This window comes from Coregonus lavaretus (assembly GCF_964263955.1).
Source record: "Coregonus lavaretus genome assembly, chromosome: 4".
Lineage (NCBI taxonomy): Eukaryota > Metazoa > Chordata > Actinopteri > Salmoniformes > Salmonidae > Coregonus > Coregonus lavaretus.
Window position 1 is genome coordinate 33,007,731 of NC_139991.1, and position 19,389 is coordinate 33,027,119.

The 19,389-nt window shown below is 43.6% G+C and overlaps 1 protein-coding gene across 9 annotated transcripts in view; it reads left to right on the forward strand.

Annotated features, from left to right (window-relative positions):
* The window catches only part of LOC311128500 (semaphorin-4D-like), a 129,123-nt gene that overhangs the window by 87,346 nt on the left and 22,388 nt on the right, over window positions 1–19,389 (forward strand). For 8 of the 9 annotated variants that reach the window (XM_084160685.1, XM_084160679.1, XM_084160680.1 and 5 more), the window contains one exon: window positions 13,671–13,807. In XM_084160685.1, coding sequence (XP_084016811.1) covers window positions 13,671–13,807 — 137 coding nt within the window. Of the gene's footprint in view, window positions 1–12,437; window positions 13,432–13,670; window positions 13,808–19,389 lie in introns of those variants that run through there. The other variant, XM_084160684.1, reaches the window with a different exon arrangement.

The window sequence follows — 19,389 nt, forward strand, 5'->3', positions numbered from 1 at the left end:
GCATACCGCCCCAACAGATCCAAAGATTACAAAATCTTGATTGCACTCAACACTGCCCTTTCCCACCTGGACAAAAGGAACACCTACGTGAGAATGCTGTTCATTGACTACAGCTCAGCGTTCAACACCATAGTGCCCTCAAAGCTCATCACTAAGCTAAGGACCCTGCGACTAAACACCTCCCTCTGCAACTGGATCCTGGACTTCCTGATGGGCCACCCCCAGATGGTAAGGGTAGGCAACAACACATCTGCCACGCTGATCCTCAACACGAGGGCCTCTCATTTGTGCATGCTTAGTCCCCTCCTGTACTCACTGTTCACCCATGACTGCGTGGCCAAGCACGACTCCAACACCATCATTAAGTTTGCCGACGACACAGCGGTGGTAGGCCTGATCACTGACAACGATGAGACAGCCTATAGGGAGGAGGTCAGAGACCTGGAAGTGTGGTGCCAGGACAACAACCTCTCCCTCAACGTGATCAAGACAAAGGAGATGATTGTGGACTACAGGAAAAGGAGGGCTGAGCACGCCCCCATTCTCAATGACGGGCTGTAGTGGAGCAGGTTGAGAGCTTCAAGTTCCTTGGTGTCCACATCACCAACAAACTATTGTGGTCCAAACACACCAAGACAGTCGTGAAGAGGGCACGAAAATGCCTATTCCCCCTCAGGAGACTGAAAAGATTTGGCATGGGTCTTCAGATCCTCAAAAGGTTCTACAGCTGCACCATCAAGAGCCTCATGACTGGTTGCATCACTGCCTGGTATGGCAACTGCTCGGCCTGCTCAATTGACTGATTTCCTTATATGCACTGTAACTCAATAAAATCTTGAAATTGTTGCGTTTATATTTTTGTTCAGTATATACAGTACCAGTCAAAAGTTTGGACCCACCTACTCATTCAAGGGTTTTTCTTTATTTTTACATTGTAGAATAATAGTGAAGACATAAAGACTATGAAATAACACATGGAATCATGTAGTAACCAAAAAAGTGTTAAACAAATCAAAATATATTTTACATTTGAGATTCTTCAAAGTAGCCACCCTTTGCCTTGATGACAGCTTTGCACACGCTTGGTAGAAACGGCAGGGTCGTCGCTACCAGGTCGGCAGGCTGGAAGTGTTTGAAGAGCCAGTGGGTGATGGGACTTTTCACAGTGGAGGACTCCTAAAGAGTTTTGTCACTGGGAAACTAAATCAGACCATGAAATCGGTGGCCCTGCTAAAGATGGCTTACAGAGAAAAGGAAAAGAGAAAAGACCGTAAAAAGGGGAAAGGGAAAAGAGGTCTTCTCTTAAACAGTCTGGGACCAGTGAGTGGTGCAGCTCTCTGAGAGACACTAGGCCTTCCTAGGGTTTTTACTAGGGGTGTTTCAGAGACACATGAAATGTTAATTTGTCTGGTGGGGAAAACTGTAACAAAGATGAAGATGCTTTAGAAAGCCTTCTGGGCCTGCTTGGGCATCCACAGGTATACAGTGAACAGAGTATACTGTACATTTCATGATAGGAGTCAATAAGAATTTTACAGCCAGTATTGTTCTAAATCGGGTGTGATCTATTTTTGTATATATGCCTATAGTACGTGGGCATTTCTGCATTCTCGCAGTAGAGAAACAGTCAGACGTGGAACTATTCAATGACTGGCTGTTTACGTGCCTCAACCTCTTGATATTTGATCATCACACACTGCTGGGTGTAGCTATCTATGAACCAGCCAGGGAATCTCCAAAACACACATGCACGCACACACACACTTACACATATCTGAAGCAGGTGTGGGAGGGAGGACGGTGCCTAAGTCTGCCTGGGATGTGAAAGCGATCCTGCCCAACAAGTTTACCACAGATCCCCGCTCTCCCTTTCCTTCTCTTCCTCACTACCTCTCCCGCTCTCCTTCCTCCCTCTTCCGCTATCAGTCTCCCTCTCCTCTCTCCTTTTCCCCTCTCCCTCAATCTCTCCCTCCTTCCCTGGCCCCAGCTCAGCCCATGCTGTGGGCCACACTTTATGGGCACCTGCCCTTGGCTAACACAACCAAGAGCACCACAAGGCCTCAGGGCTGCCTCTGCTCTTTCACAGCTCCCAAAATAGTCCCTGGCCCTGGGCGGAGTACGCCCTGAGCTCTGAGTAACCTATCACAATTGCCTTTAAGAAAATAGACCCATCGAAAGTGCTATTACTGCCAGTGGGGTATTCCACGAATGCTAGCTAGTGACCTACCGACACTTACTCGACTGCAAACTGGAGTACTATTACTGTTTATGCCTTTTAGGATTTATCCTCTCTTTGAATCACTTTGAATCGCTCGCCGCTGTCAGTTCAGTAAGAGGCTCTGCATTAGTGGTACTGTTTAGGCACTTTTCTGAGGTACCATTTAAAGCCCTTATTGCTTTAGCTGTGGTGAGTTACCAGGCTGTATAGCACAGGAAGTAAGATTATAACTAGCTGAGTGGAAAACTTTGTATCACCTCTGATGTTCTTATTGTAGAATACCACTCGATTCTAGAATCATGCACTAGCTACCACTCTGTTCTTACTGGTACCTCTGCTCTGAGTTTGTCAATGGTACCTTTTAAAGCACCTTGTGAAGGACAGACCAGTCATTAGTGTTACAGTAAAAGTGGTGGGAGAATGCCCTGAATGGCAGCAGGAGGGCATGCTGTGTGTGAACTGTACTATATGTGTGAACGACAATGGCAGCCACATCAGTTTCGCTATAGAATGCCTCTAGATCCATAAGCAGAATAGTTAGCTACACTCTCGGTTTCTTTTCTAGGTGACCGACCATGGTCACACAAGCCTTCTAATTCTGTGTGTAGCCTATATGTGTGTGTCAATGACAATTGCAGCTACATCTGTCTCTATAGAATGTCCACTAGATCCATTAATATGGGATGCGGTATAGTTACCCCCTCTAGTTGTTCCTTTTCTAGGTGACCGACGTTGGCCACTAACCAACTCTTTCTAATTTAGCAGTAGCAGATGGTGATATAAAGTTTGTTCTTTTCAACTTTAAAGAGAAAGTGTACATGGTAATTATGTTTTACAATTTAGCTTCCTACAGAAGTGAGTTTTTCTCTTGACAGGGAGCCAACGCTCAACCCAACTAGCAGGAGCTAATTCTTCTGCGCAAACACACACCGCTACTAGGGATACCAGGATACTTTTTTCTTTGCCCATGTGACCTGGTAAAGGGTGTGTTGTTTTGAAAAAGTACTCCATCACTGTCTAAATATACCCTTTTACTAGGGCTGACCCTTAATTTCCCTTTACTGTGGTCACTTTAGGTTGACTTGCAGGCTCAGCACGGATCCTGAACCCAGTAATTATACTGAACAAAAATATAAACGCAACAATTTCAAAGATTTCACTGAGTTACAGTTCACATAAGGAAATCAGTCAATTTAAATAAATAAATTAGGCCCTAATCTATGGATGACTTGTAATACAGATATGTATCTGTTGGTCACAGATGCCCTAAAAAAAAAGGGGCCTCACAATGGGCCTCAGGATCTCGTCACAGTATCTCTGTGCATTTAAATTGCCATCGATAAAAAGCAATTGTGTTCGTTGTCCTAGCTTATGCCTGCCCATACCATAACCCCACCGCCACCATGGGGCACTCTGTTCACAACGTTGACAACAGCAAACCACTCGCCCACATGACGCCATACACATGGTCTGTAGTTGTGAGGCTGGTTGGACGTACTGCGAAATTCTCTAAAACGATGTTGGATGTGGCTTATGGTAGAGAAATTAACATTCAATTCTATGGTAACAGCTCTGGTGGACATTCCTGCAGTTAGCATGCCAATTGTACGTTCCCTCAAAACTTGAGACATCTGTGGCATTGTGTTGTGTGACAAAACTGCACATTTTATAGTGGCCTTTTATTGTCCCCAGCACCAGGTGCACCTGTGTAATGATCATGCCGTTTAATCAACTTCTTGATATGCCACACCTGTCAGGTGGATGGATTATCTTGGCAAAGAAGAAATGCTTACAAACAGGGATGTAAACAAATTTGTGCACAACATTTGAGAGAAATACGTTTTTTGTGCATATGGAAAATGTCGGGGATCTATTATTTCAGCTCATGAAACATGGGACCAACACTTTACATGTTGCGTTTATATTTTTGTTCAGTGTATATCGGAGGGAGCATAGTGTTCTTTCTGTCTCTAGCTCCGCTCAGGGAGTGACTGTTAAGTGAATTTTGTGTTCTGTAGCTCAATTGGTAGAGCATGGCGCTTGTAACGCCAGGGTAGTGGGTTCGATCCCCGGGACCATCCATACGTAAACATTTATGCACACATGACTGTAAGTCGCTTTGGATAAAAGCGTCTGCTAAATGGCTTAGTATTATTATTATTATATCGGCTGCAGTTTCTCAGCATTTTTATTTTCATTAAAACAATCAACGCTAGCCATATTTAAATGTCCTCAAGGTTTTTTCTTATAAGCCTAGGTTGTCATGATTTTCATGTAGATTCTCATAGTAGGTTTCATGTTCACTTGCAGTATGTTGTCCTTTATGAAAAGGAAACCTCATAACATGTTGCATAACAGGTTTTGCATAATATAAGCTGCCACTGTCAGACATTATAATGGATCTGTCGCTCTATGTAAACATGGACGTTGCTTCCTAAACTGAAGCTTCTAACGCTTCTAGAACTAGTTAAAGAGTTCTAGATTCTAGTCCTTAAGAGAGTCCATCTGGAGGCATAGCCGCAGGAAGTAGAGGTGCTGGGAGTGCGGCAGGGAAAGGGAACAATATCAAATAAGGAACATGGTACTCTCACCATCGGCTCGCAGGCCTACTCCGGGCCATGTCATACACGTAGGTGAGAGCTTTTCTCTGTGATGGCTCGCATAGCTGTTCTTGGTCCCAAAACCATTTTATTTTTGTGCTCAGTTTTATTTGCCACAATCTTGTGTTTACTAATTTAGTTACAACACCCCTCTCATTTCTCTCGCTCTCTCTCTCACACACACACAAACGTGTTGTAATTATACAGTACGAAGAAATGTGCGTGCTGTTCACAACAGGCTTTTTTGCAAACAACCAGTTAAATTAACTTAGGCTGCAGTGATACTATTACTGAATTTTGTACTATGCTTAGGCTACTCATCACATTAGGATTTGTATTTGTTAATCTGCATAGATGCATGCAATGCTTTATTATAAATGTTATTAATGGTTATTAATTTTTTTGGTCTGCACCCCCTACTCAAACAACATCCTATGTCTGGAGGAAGAATAGTTAGTATTTTGGACTGGACCGGTTAAGGTTACTTTTGTGTTGGTGCTCCTTAGAGGGATTCCACACCCACGCAACAGTCTTAAGTATGATGTCATGTCACGCTACTGTCACATCTGTAGCCAAACCGAAGCTCCGCTTGTCCCATTATTTATAGTGGAGTAGACATCAGACATCTGTCAGGCAGCATCACAGAAAGTGGCTGCTTCTGCGGTCTCAGTATTGTGTTACAACAAAGCCTGCATGATGACACATGCTACCAAATACCACATGTCACAGAGACGATCGTCACTGCTTTTACAGAATCAAAATGCAGATGCTGCTGTGGCTATGTTGGAAATATAGATCTATTATTATTTGTATTTTATTAGGATCTCAATTAGCTGTTGTGAAAGCCGCAGCTACTCTTCCTGGGGTCCACACAGAACATGAGAGGGGGACAGAACTACATACATCTGGTGTTCTCCTTGAGTGTAATGGTATCTGTAGAGAATGTCTAATTCATCTTCCTGGGCAATTTTGTAAAGGCCATGGATCTGGAAGGCACGTTAGTCTGTTTTGGAACGAACTGAATTATGAATAGAATAGAAGTGAGTCTATTGATAGATCGTGTTGTGCTGTGTACAAAATAAACAGTGGAACTGACATGTCCTGTTTATTTTTATTATTAGGATCCCCATTAGCTGTTGCGAAAGCAGCTGCTACTCTTCCTGGGGTCGACGCAAAACATGTTTTGGCTGGGACAATCTGCAAGGTGTTCTAGTCTATAACTCTCAGGACATCCTCACCCCAAACCAAACTTGATCTGAGGTGACAGCGACACATAAATTGGATGACTCATCCTGGAAGAGAAAAGAGAGCACACTGAACCACTCCAGAAGAGGAGCATTTTAGATCCAGTAGGAGAGCGAGAGAAAGGGTTTGTTAGTGCTGTCAATGGGAACTGAACACAGGAAGGGAAGGGTAGCAGGTTTTGGCAGGAAGGCGCTGGGAGGACCAGGATCATTGAGTTATCACAGCAAGTGCCAACAGGCCTAGGAACTGCGGGGAGAGAGGGCCGTGGGTGAAGGGCCTGGATGGCTGGGAGGCATTGGCAGGCGCTAAATGTCCAGGCTTAGGCAGGCAGATACATGGACACCCCCCCCCCGCCCCCCCCTCCCCTCCCCTCCCCTCCTGCCCATTAGGTAGCCTGCCAGTTAGCTATGACCCGCAAGCATAGCACCAGAGCACAAACACAAACTCATTGTGTCCAAAGAAGCTGAGGGTAGGATAGAAATAGGGCTCAAAGAGACATGCCAGCATGGCTACAGTTTTATAGAGGCATGCCAGTAGGCCTATGGCTACAATTTTAAATCTCTATCTTTGTGGCTGGCTGATGCGGTGCCAACTTGTGCCTCTCTTCTTGTACTGTAATAGATAGATTTTCAATGTGGTACTGAACTACGACTGTTTGATGTTTTAAATCTCCTTCCCTCTGTTGATCATCTTTAGTTGCGTTGGGTTTACTGGTTTGGCTCACCTCTTAACACCAGAACCGCCATAGACGATGTGCTGTAGGACGTTTGAAACCAGCCAGGTGCTAATGTGTCTCTCTCTCTCCTCACTGAATGAATGACAAATGGATGAATGGGCGATAATTGTGCACATTACTTCACAATCTAATTTAAATTAGGCCTAACGGAATGATAATGAGGGTGAAGAGGTTGATTTTAATTTAGAACAACAATAGTGTAATGATGACTCACGTTAATAATTTGACTGCGCGCCTTGCGGGTTGATACCATTCTCTTTTACACTTTACTTTGTAAAAAATAAGCTGTTACGGACTGTTTTATTTACTATAACGCTATTACTAAATCACATTTACTGTACGGGAAACGAAAACATGCTATGTGTTGCAGTAGGCCTTTAGAAAAATGCAAAACATATCCTTGACCAAGTTGATGAGCTAGGGGAAACAGACTGCCAATCAGCCTGCATCAAAACTACAGCCGGCCCATCAAAACTACACCTAAACTATACTGAAACTAATTTCACACATAATAGGAGTTAGACAATATTACATTGACAATAGTCTGAGTGACAGTATTATCAGTTGTCAAATTGTACATGAAGAGATTGTCGCATCTTGTAATTGACAGATGCAGGGAAAGGAACATCACTTTATCAAATCATCCTTCAGAATCACATGCAGGTAAAATGTTTCAGTGTCAGAGAGCATATTCGGCAGTTTCTATGACACTTACCTTTGTCAAATAACTCAAAATTGAAGAGGTGCAGCTCTATTTCCAAATTTCACTTTTTCCAAGAATATCTAAGCTGTCCATGTGTTCAGCACATGACCACTCGCGTGGCAGCATTTATCTGGCTACTAAGCAGACTAGTAACGTAATAAACAATTTATTTATAGCTCATTTCTTCTTTTAAATATATTTTCTTATTTCCACAATGTTTCTTTAGGCCTGTCAAAACGAAATTATAATGGACTTCTTTGTGATGGACTTGAACTAGTGGTTTTCTGTTTTTCTTAATGCCTAGAGGAACATAAACTAATTAATGCTATTCTGTTCTTTGAAATAATAGTTTTTTAGTTTTCTAATGTTACCTAAGACCTTTATACAACAACCAATTTATTATTATTCCAATAGCATATATGAAATGTATTTATTAGACTGTTGATGTGTCATTGGCTGGAAGTGTCAACTTGGCTTTAGGCCTACATTTTTCACTAAGACTTTGTAGAATTAAACAAAACATATCATTGACTCTATCTAAACAAATAACTATTTTTATTTTTACCTGGATATATTTCCACAAATATTTATTAATGCTATTCATTTTATAGGTTTTGTAAAACTGGGGAAAGTATTATTTTCTAATAAAATGAGTTGTCGGATGAGTCTGTTTCGCTCTAAACACAAAAAGCAAAAGCTATACTACTTCATTGTGCCTTCTGATATCTTCTCCCTCTCCTTGCGTCAAAGTATGGCCTGCAATTATATCAAAGCATTTCTTATGACCTGCCCTGGCTAGGAAACCAGAATTACCCTGCTTCTGTGCTGGTGTCACTTTTCCTTTTTCAGAGAAAGGCTTGAATAGCACGGCTATTAGTGCTATTCCCATCTGCCCAGTGAGCCAGTGCTTATTACTTAACTACAGCCAGTGGTGCACAGCTTAGTGCTTAAATTACACATCCTGACTGCACATAGGGTAGGATACTCACTCTCTCTACTCAAATTAGATACTACTATACTTATCTGCCGTTAGTAGTTTGTTCATGAGAGGGTCACGCCATATCTGTTGCCGTTCAAGTGGACGTTAGACAATACCTGGAGAGTGACTTGAGGACCTGACCATGGCACAGTACAGATCAGGCATTGTGTCCTGTTGTGTAGGCCAGGGCTACTAGGGCACCTCGCTGTAACCAGTGGTGGAAAAAGTAACCAAATATCATACTTGAGTAAAAGTAAAGATACCTTAATAGAAAATGACTCAAGTAAAAGTGAAAGTCACCCAGTAAAATACTACTTGAGTAAAAGTTTAATAGTATTTGGTTTCAAATATACTTAAGTATCGAAAGTAAATGTAATTGCTACAATTGACTTAATATATTCCTTATATTAAGCAAACCAGACGGCACAATTTTCGTTTTTAATTTTTTTTACGGATAGCCAGGTGCACACATTATTTACATACGAAGCATTTGTGTTTAGTGAGTCCGCCAGATCAGAGGCAGTAGAGATGACCAGGGATGTTCAATTGTTAAGTGCGTGAATTGGACCATTTTCCTTTCCTGCTAAGCATTCAAAATGTAATGAGTGCTTTTGGGTGTCAGGGAAATGTATGGGCTAAAAAGTAACTACATTATTTTAACTACATTATTTTCTTTAGGAATGTAGTGAAGTAAAAGTTGTCAAAAATATCAATAGTAAAGGACAGATACCCCAAAAAACTACTTAAGTAGGACTTAAGAGTATTTTTACTTAAGTACTTTACACCACTGGCTGTAACGAATAGGGAGAAATCAGTTGAGCTTTTGAATTGAATTATTGTGGTTAATTGCTTCCTGACTAATGCGTTTTAAATCTGAATAACATTTACAAGTGTCACGATCGTCGGATACAGAGGACCAAGGCGCTGCGTGGAAGGCGAACATACTTTTATTTATTAGAATAATCACCCGAACAAAACAACAAATCGATACGTGACGTCCTCGGTTCAAACACAAACCTACACTGGAACAAGATCCCACATAAAACAATACCAAACGGCTACCTAAGTATGGCTCCCAATCAGAGACAACGAGCTACAGCCGTCTCCGATTGGGAGCCACCCTGGCCAACATAGAAATACAAAACTAGAACAAACAAAGATAACTCACACCCTGGCTCAACATACAAGCGTCCCCAGAGCCAGGGCGTGACAACAAGCTACAAGCAACCGGTTAATCTTCAATGCAGCCACATTAGGAATAATATTTTTTATTCTGTCATGTCCTATTACAGTATGTTGCTGCCTCGTATATTGTGTGTGTGTTGCAGAATGTGATACAATGTCTTATAAGATTGAAGAATAAGCAGATTTTGATTTATTTTCATATTTCAGTTAAACTTTAAGGGCTCATATATTCCACAGGTTTATCAGCTTTATCTGGTCTGAGCTGACCCAGTTTGACCTAAAAACACATAGGCCTACGCTTATGTAAAATTATAGAATTTAAGAGCATCGACATTTACATTTTAGTCATGTAGCAGACACTCTAATTCAGAGCGATTTACGATTTACAGTAAGTGCATTAATCTTAAGATAGCTAGCTGGGACAACCACATCTCAGTCATAGAAAGTACATTTTCCTCAAAGTAGCTATCAGCAAAGTCAGTGCAAGTAGAAAGATTTTTGTATTTTTGGGGGGGGATTATTTAGATACTCTTTGAAGAGGTAGGGTTTCAGACGTTTTCGGAAGATGGGCAAAGGACTGCTGTTCTAGCTTCAGGGGGAAGCTGGTTTCACCATTGGGGTGCCAGGACAGAGAAGAGGGGTGGGAGGGCCAAGAGACCAGAGGTGGCAGAACAGAGTACTCGGGTTGGTGTAGGGTTTGAGCATAGCCTGAAGGTAGTGAGTGGAAGTTCCTCTTGCTGCTCCGTAGGCAAATACCATGGTGTTGTTTGAGTGGTTGCAAGCTTTGACTGGAAGCCAGTGGAGTGTGCGGAGGAGCAGGGAGAGATGGGAGAACTTGGGAAGGTTGAACACTAGGCGGACTGTGGCGTTCTGGATAAGTTGCAGGGGTTTGATGGCAAAAGCAGGGAGCCCAGCCAATGGTGAGTTGCAGTAGTCCAGACGGGAGATGACAAGTGCCTGGATTAGGACCTGCGCCGCTTCCTCAGTGAGGTAGGGTCGTACTCTACGGATGTTGTAGAGCATGAACCTGCAGGAGCGAGTCACTGCTTTGATGTTTGCAGAGAACGACAGGGTGTTGTCCAGGGTCACGCCAAGGTTCTTTGCACTCTGGGAAGGGGACACCATGGAATTGTCAACCGTGATGGAGAGGTCTTGGAGCGGGCAGGCCTTCCCCGGGAGGAAGAGCAGCTCTGTGTTGTTGAGCTTGAGGTGATGGGCTGACATCCAAGCAGAGACATCTGCCAGGCACGCAGAGATATGTGTCTCCACCTGGGTGTCAGAAGGGGGGAAGGAGAATAGTAGTTGAGTGTAATCCGCATAGCAATGATAGGAGAGGATAGGACGGAGCCGAGTGACTTGGTGTATAGAGAGAAGAGGAGAGGGCCTATAACCGAGACCTGGGGGACACCAGTAGTGAGAGCATGTGGTGCAGACAATGATCCTCTCCACATCACCTGGAAGGAGCGACCTGCCAGTAGGACGCAATCCAAGAGTGTGCAGAGCCTGAGACGCCCAGCCCTGAGAGGGTGGAAAGGAGGATCTGATGGTTCATGTTGTCGAAGTCAGAGGATAGATCTAAGAGGATGAAAACACATGAGAGGGAGTCAGCTTTGGCAGTGCGGAGAACCGGTTGGGTGACCCGTCTTGAAGCCTGAATGGTTAGTGTCAAGAAGATTGTTCTGAGAGAGATAACGAGAGTGTTGGTCAGAGACTGCACACTCAAGTGTTTTGGAACGAAAAGAAGGAAGGGATACCGGTATGTAGTTTTTGACGTCAGAGGGGTTGAGTGTTGGTTTCTTGAGGAGGGGAAGTCATTTTGAAGTCCGAGGGGACGCAGCCAGTGGTCAGGGATGATTTGATGAGGAATGAGAGAAGGTCTCCAGAGATGGTCTGGAGAAGGGAGGCGGGGATGGGGTCGAGCGGGCAGGTTATCGGGCGGCCGGACATCACTAGTCACAGGATTACATCTGGCGAGAGAGGGGAGAAAGCGGTCAAGGCGTAGGGGAGTTCTGTGTGAATGGGATCAGTGGGCTCAATAGGCTGAGTGAATGAAGAGCTGATGTCGTCCTTCTTTTCAAAGTGGTTGACAAAGTTGTCCGCAGAGAGGGAGAAGGGAGGGGTAGGAGGTGGATGATTGAAGGAGGAGAAGGTGGCAAAGATTTTCTTAGGGTTAGAGGCAGAATAAGCTTGATAGAAAGTGGCTTTAGCATTGGTTACAGAGGAAGAGAAGGTAGAGAGGAGGGAGTGAAAGGATGATGGGTCCTCTGGAAGTTTTGTTTTCTTCCTTTTTCACTCTGCTGCCCACAGTCCCGGAGCAGGAGAGGAGGGCTGAGATGGCCAGAAGGAAAGAGGACAGTGAGAGTCATAGGATGCGACAAGTTAAACATGTCCTGTATCAGACAGAGATGTTTCATATAATGTAACAGGCAACTCTCAAGTTAGTTTGGCATTTTCATGCGGGGGGGGGGTTCCTGACATGACCTAATTAATGATCCCTCTGGGTTATTTATGGGTGTTCTAAACCAATCCAGTTTACCATATGGACAATATGCAGAGACCCCTGACTGTCAGAGGCGTTCACCAGATGCATGATTCAGGGCGTTCTTCCTTTCTCTGCCCCAGGGGTAGTTGGGTAAATAGGTAGGCCTTCCTAGGTCATACGTCTGGGTTGTTGTACGATCCTATACTATCTTTGTCAACGGACAAAAATCTTTGTAATTGGTTCTTTATCAGATCCAACAGAGTGGATGTGTCAGGAAAGGTCCATCAATAACATAGTAACATAATGCTCTGTGAATTAGGACATAGAAAAGGATAGTAAAATCGGATTACATGTTTTGTATAATCTGTAATGCTGTTGTGCTGGGAAGGTTGTAATCTAAAGCCCTTTGTGGAATTTCCCAAATAGGCTTATCTAGTATCAGGTTCATGTTCATTATGCTCAAACGGGAAAAACAGGGACTCAAACAGGGAAGGGACTACATCAACTTCTCCAATAAGTAACGTTCATTTTCATTTTCAAAACTTTTGCTGCGTTGTGCCCTAATGAACATGACCCAGCCTGAGAGCAACAGCAGAGCATATTGTGTTTTCTCTCTCTCTGCTATGAGAGGGGGAGTGCAGCATGGTAATTGAAGAGCACATGGTTTCTCTGTCAGATGGAGTGACTGCCATCATGTTAGTTCAGGGCCCTGTCATCACGTGCTCTCTGCTCTCCCTCTATCTGCGTCTTACCCAACCTGAACTCAGTGCCCGGAGTCCAGTTAGTGTATTACACAAACACAGGCTACACAGCTGTTTGGAAATGCAAGGTTCATTAGCAGGTAATCATTGATAGTAGGTCTGTAGACCTAGAGCTAAACGTCAAGTTGAAGAGGCATGTCCTTCACATAGTTGTTGAGTTGTTGTGAAATGTATTTGGTTGCCAATGTGAAATAGTTTGAATGTGGGATTTGAGAGGAGTTACTTGAGGCATAGGAAAAGGACACATTCATGTAAACTGGCTGCATTGGAATGACTGACATTATCTGAATCAAATGTTATTCCTTTTCTAGTTGGATCTTGTGACAGTCACACACCTCGGTTCCATCTCTAAACTGGGTTGTGATTTTGAGTCATTAGTATAAAGGAAAGGAATATTTTCCTCTGTCATATGGAAAATGTGTAAATGCTTAACCATATCTCAGAACTCTCAGAATGTCCGTTTATGTAGCTCTCCACTGACACTGAGCCCTGACTGTTTCAGTAACAGAGCCAAACTACAAGGTTTTCATGTTATAACTTTTTTTCTAACGTGGTCTATCAGCTCAACAGCAAGTGCTTGTTTTGCATTTTTCTGTTTTCTTTTTCTGTGCATGTGTTGCATGTGTCTAGTTATAGCGCCACTGAACACACGCCGATTGGCACGTGTGTTTTTCTGTGGCTCATTAGGAAAAATGAGATTTCAGTCTTGGAGGTGTGTTTCCTGACCGATACAACATTCTTGTGTTTTGTTGTCATCACAGAGGAAACTTCACGGTTCCGAAGCTGCTCCCAGAATCCAACATGGCATTTGGAGTTCTAGGTGTGTTCCTGGGTCTACTACTCGAGGTCTCTACACATGGACCCCACAGCGTGCCCGGGACCTCCTGGAAACATGAAGGTACGGTGGTATGAAAAGCGTTTTCCCTCAAATACATTCTCACTGCAGCAGACCTGGATCAAATACCTGTCAAGTATTCAAAAATACTTGAGGACGGTACGCTTAGCTTGGGCGGTACAATAGAACCCATGGAACAGTCCTAAAAAGATTGCAAAACAATCGGTGCAGGAAATCCTAAGACTAGCGTTTTTAAAACCCAACTCGAGAAATTATTAACTGGAGAGATGGTGGTAGGCACCCACCCAGTGCTTAATTTGTAAATCGGGAGGTGCCGGAACAAACAGTGAGCACGAGAGGTGGGGTGACCTGGGGAGTTCTGAAGTACCGGATTGCATAAAAAAATTAATCCTTTAATATAGCATTGCATTAATATTATCGCATTTGCGTAGTGGCATAGAGCAGTAGAGTAGAGGCACTTACAGAAGTTGCACACATGGGGTACATTTTTAGTAGCATAATGTCCGGGGAAATGTTGGCCATTTATAAACGCATTTCATGCAATTCTACGTCATTTTACATGACTGGAGACTTTGGCAGAATCTTTGATAATACCTCACAAATTATCGAAATAACAGGCTACTTTGACACTGACAAACTGAGGATCAGATCATTAAAAACGACCGCATCTTGAATCCATCAATAGCCTAGGCCTAGGTGTGTGGAGACACATTGTAGGCTACAATATGAGGAGGAAATGATAGTCCTAAAAATGCTTTCCAGTTTCACTGACTCACCCAATGATCCGCAGCTCACTCACTGGTGATGGCCGATGCACTCGTGCCAAAAGCCTATCTTTCTCTCTCTTTTGTAAAACAATATTTGGAAGTTGATCAAATATTTTGGTGGCCAACAGCATAGAGTATAAATAAATGATTAAGTGCAATGCTTGAGAAATGAGAGTTCAGGCTCATGTCTATTGGAGCAGAGAGGGAGAGAGATCATTGAAAGTGAATCTCATTCTAAACTCAGCAAAAAAAGAAACATCCTCTCACTGTCAACTGTGTTTATTTTCAGCTAACTTAACATGTGTAAATATTTGTATGAACATAACAAGATTCAACAACTGAGACATAAACTGAACAAGTTCCACCCACGTGACTAACAGAAATAGAATAATGTTTCCCTGAACAAAGGGGGGGTCAAAATCAAAAGTAATAGTCGGTATCTGGTGTGGCCACCAGCTGCATTAAGTACTGCAGTGCATCTCCTCCTCATGGACTTTACCAGATTTGCCAGTTCTTGCTGTGAGATGTTACCCCACTCTTCCACCAAGGCACCTGCAAGTTCCCAGACATTTCTGGGGGGAATGGCCCTAGCCCTCACCCTCCGATCCAACAAGTCCCAGACGTGCTCAATGGGATTGAGATCCGGGCTCTTCGCTGGCCATGGCATGATATGTTTGCTCTACTGCTACATTGATGTCATAAAGTATATTTGAGTCTTGTAAGTCACAGCTGAGTATATGTCTCCTTTATCATTACCATTAGTGTCCCTGTACTGCCTGTAGGCCCGTTTAAGTATGATCATACGTGGGCTGTCAATGCCAAACCGCTGGTTCTATCTCTGTTTCTCCATACAGTGCTCCTGCGTCCTCCGGCCAGTATTGTGCGGAAAGCACCTTCAGCTCCTCTATGAACTGGCTGTATCCTCTATTGTCCACCGCCCATCCTCCTTGAGAGAACATTCTAGCCTCCATGTTCCCCGCCAAGCTCTCAAAAAACTCCCTCTGATTAAGGACTCTGTCGCTGGCTCTTCCACCATTCAGTTTGACGCCTTGGAAAGAGTTCTCCTGTCTTTAGTTGGTTTGGTCAGGGTGTGAGTTTCTATGTTATATATTCTATGTTTACGTTCTAGTTAGTCTATTTCTATGTTTCAGTTCTAGGTTGTCTGTCTGTTTGGCCGGGTGTGATTCCCAATCAGAGACAGCTGTTGCTCGTTGTCTCTGATTGGGGTTCATACTTAAGTAGCCTGTTTGCCTACCTTAGTTGTGGGATCTTGTTCCGTGTTAGGCTTGTATGTGTTTAGCCTGAGGACTTCACGTTACGTTGTTTCTTGTTTTGTTTATGTTTATTGAGTTTAATAAACATGTACGCTTTTCACGCTGCACCTTGGTCTGACCCGTCTCTCAACGTTCGTGACAGTGTCGGCCTGGCTGCTCTGCCATGGCACTGAACAACCTCACTTCCGTGGTGACTGCCCTGTGTGCAGTAATAATTGTGCAGTCTCTCTTTTGGAGCTCAAGTGACAATTCAGATAGTTCTTGAAGTGCATCACACAAGGCCTAGATTGTTAACAAAGTCATGCAAGGATATGCACATGGCAAGGCCACTATAGCTCTGACGGGTCACGCCGTCGCGGGAGGCATCCTCAGCTGCTATGGTGAAATGTTTGTGAAGAGCCAGGTAATTTTTCCACACACTCTACAGTTCTAAAACTTGATGCCACCCATCTAGTGTCCAAGATCCTGCCGATTTTGCACTCTCTGTGCACTCCCTCAGCTCCTTTTGGTTTTTGGTGAATACGCTATAAAGCGCATATAGCTTGTCCATAAGTCTTTTAAAATGATTGATAGCTCCCATCTCTTTTACCACATTGCCTACTGCGAGCTCAAGCCTGTGTGCCGAGCAGTGCCAAACAGTTATATTAGGGAAGAGGGCCTGGAGCCTTGTTGCTACTCCGCTCTTGCATCCCAGCATGACAGATGCACCATCACACGTTATTCCAATGAGGGTTTTGGAGAGAAAGTCCTCAGTAAACTTTACACCCTCTAATGCAGATAACAGATTACGGACAATTCCCCCAGCAGATAAATCCTCCAGTTCCACAAGATCAACAAATATGTTTGCTGTTACGTCCGTATCTGCCAGCTGAAGTCTGATGTATACAATCAAGGCACTCTTTTTATTCATACTAGTAGCCTCATCGAGCATTAGGCTGATTTTTGGGAGAGCACTGCACTGTTCTTTCAAATAGTTTTTGCTTCATTTCAGATTAAATGCAGTGCATTTGGAAAGTATTCAAACCCTTCCCTTTTTCCACATTTTGTTACGTTAGCCTTATTCTAAAATTGATTAAATAAATAAAAATCCTCATTCTACACACAATACCCCATAATAAAAAAGCAAAAACAGGTTTTTGGAAATGTTTGCACATGTATGAAAAAACACATACCTTATTTACATAAGTATTCAGACCCTTTGCTATGAGACTCGAAATTGAGCTCAGGTGCATCCTGTTTCCATTGATCATCCTTGATGTTTCTACAACTTGATTAGAGTCCACCTGTGGTAAATTCAATTGATTGGACATGATTTGAAAAGGCACACAACTGTCTATATAAGGTCCCACAGTTTACCGTGCATGTCAGAGCAAAAACCAAGCCACGAGGTCGAAGGATTTGACCGTAGAGCTCCGAGACAGGATTGTGTCGAGGCACAGATCTGGGGAAGGGTACCAAAAAATGACTGCAGCATTGAAGGTCCACAAGAACACAGTGGCCTCCATCATTCTTAAATGGAAGAAGTTTGGAACCACCAAGACTCTTCCTAGAGCTGGCCGGCCAGCCAAATAATCGGGGAGAAGGGCCTTGGTCAGGGAGGTGACCAAGAACCCGATGGTCACTGACAGAGCTCCAGAGTTCCTCTGTGGTGATGAGAAACTTCCAGAAGGACAACATCTCTGCAGCCCTCCACCAATCAGGCCTTTATGGTAGAGTGGCCAGACAGAAGCCACTCCTCAGTAAAAGGCACATGACAGCCCGCTTGGAGTTTGCCAAAAGGCAAGTAAAGGACTCTCAAACCATGAGAAACAAGATTCTCTGGTCTGATGAAACCAAGATTGATCTCTTTGGCCTGAATGCAAAGCGTCACGTCGGGAGGAAACCTGGCACCTTCCCTACTGTGAAGCATGGTGGTGGTAGCATCATGCTGTGGGCAGGGACAGGGAGACTAGTCAGGATCGAGGGAAAGATGAACGGAGCAAAGTACAGAGAGATCATTGATGAAACAGGACAACAACCCTAAGCACACAGCGAAGACAATGCAGAAGTGGCTTCGGGACAAATCTTTGAATGTCCTTGAGTGGCCCAGCCAGAGCTCGGACTTGAACCTGATCTAACACTCCCCATCCAACCTGACAGAGCATGAGAGGATCTGCGGAGAAGAATTGGAGAAACTCCCCAAATACAGGTGTGCCAAGCTTGCAGCGTCATACCCAAGAAGACTCGAGGCTCTAATCACTGCCAAAGGTGCTTCAACAAAGTACTGAGTAAAGGATCTGAATACTTACAGTGGGGAAAAAAATGATTTAGTCAGCCCCCAATTGTGCAAGTTCTCCCACTTAAAAAGATGAGAGGCCTGTAACTTTCATCATAGGTACACGTCAACTATGACAGACAAATTGAGAAAAATAAATCCAGAAAATCACATTGTAGGATTTTTAATGAATTTATTTGCAAATTATGGTGGAAAATAAGTATTTGGTCACCTACAAACAAGCAAGATTTCTGGCTCTCACAGACCTGTAACTTCTTCTTTAAGAGGCTCCTCTGTCCTCCACTCGTTACCTGTATTAATGGCACCTGTTTGAACTTATTATCAGTATAAAAGACACCTGTCCACAACCTCAAACAGTCACACTCCAAACTCCACTATGGCCAAGACCAAAGAGCTGTCAAAGGACACCAGAAACAAAATTGTAGACCTGCACCAGGCTGGGAAGACTGAATCTGCAATAGGTAAGCAGCTTGGTTTGAAGAAATCAACTGTGGGAGCAATTATTAGGAAATGGAAGACATACAAGACCACTGATAATCTCTCTCGATCTGGGGCTCCACGCAAGATCTCACCCCGTGGGGTCAAAATGATCACAAGAACGGTGAGCAAAAATCCCAGAACCACACAGGGGGACCTAGTGAATGACCTGCAGAGAGCTGGGACCAAAGTAACAAAGCCTACCATCAGTAACACACATTACATTTGACATTTTAGTCATTTAGCAGACGCTCTTATCCAGAGCGACTTACAGGAGCAATTAGGGTTAAGTGCCTTGCTCAAGGGCACATTTACGTCATTTAGCAGACGCTCTTATCCAGAGCGACTTACAAATTGGTGCATTCACCCTATAGCCAGTGGGATAACCACTTTCCAAATTTTTTAAATTCCTCAAAGAAAATTTTTATATTTAAAAAAAAAAAAAAAAAAAAAAACCTTTTTTTTTTTTTTTTTTTTTTTTTTTTGGGGGGGGGTAGAAGGATTACTTTATCCTATCCGAGGTATTCCTTAAAGAGGTGGGGTTTCAAATGTCTCCGGAAGGTGGTGAGTGACTCCGCTGTCCTGGCGTCGTGAGGGAGCTTGTTCCACCATTGGGGTGCCAGAGCAGCGAACAGTTTTGACTGGGCTGAGCGGGAACTATGCTTCCGCAGAGGAAGGGGAGCCAGCAGGCCAGAGGTGGATGAACGCAATGCCCTCGTTTGGGTGTAGGGATTGATCAGAGCCTGAAGGTACGGAGGTGGCGTTCCCCTCACTGCTCCATAGGCAAGCACCATGGTCTTGTAACGGATGCGAGCTTCAACTGGAAGCCAG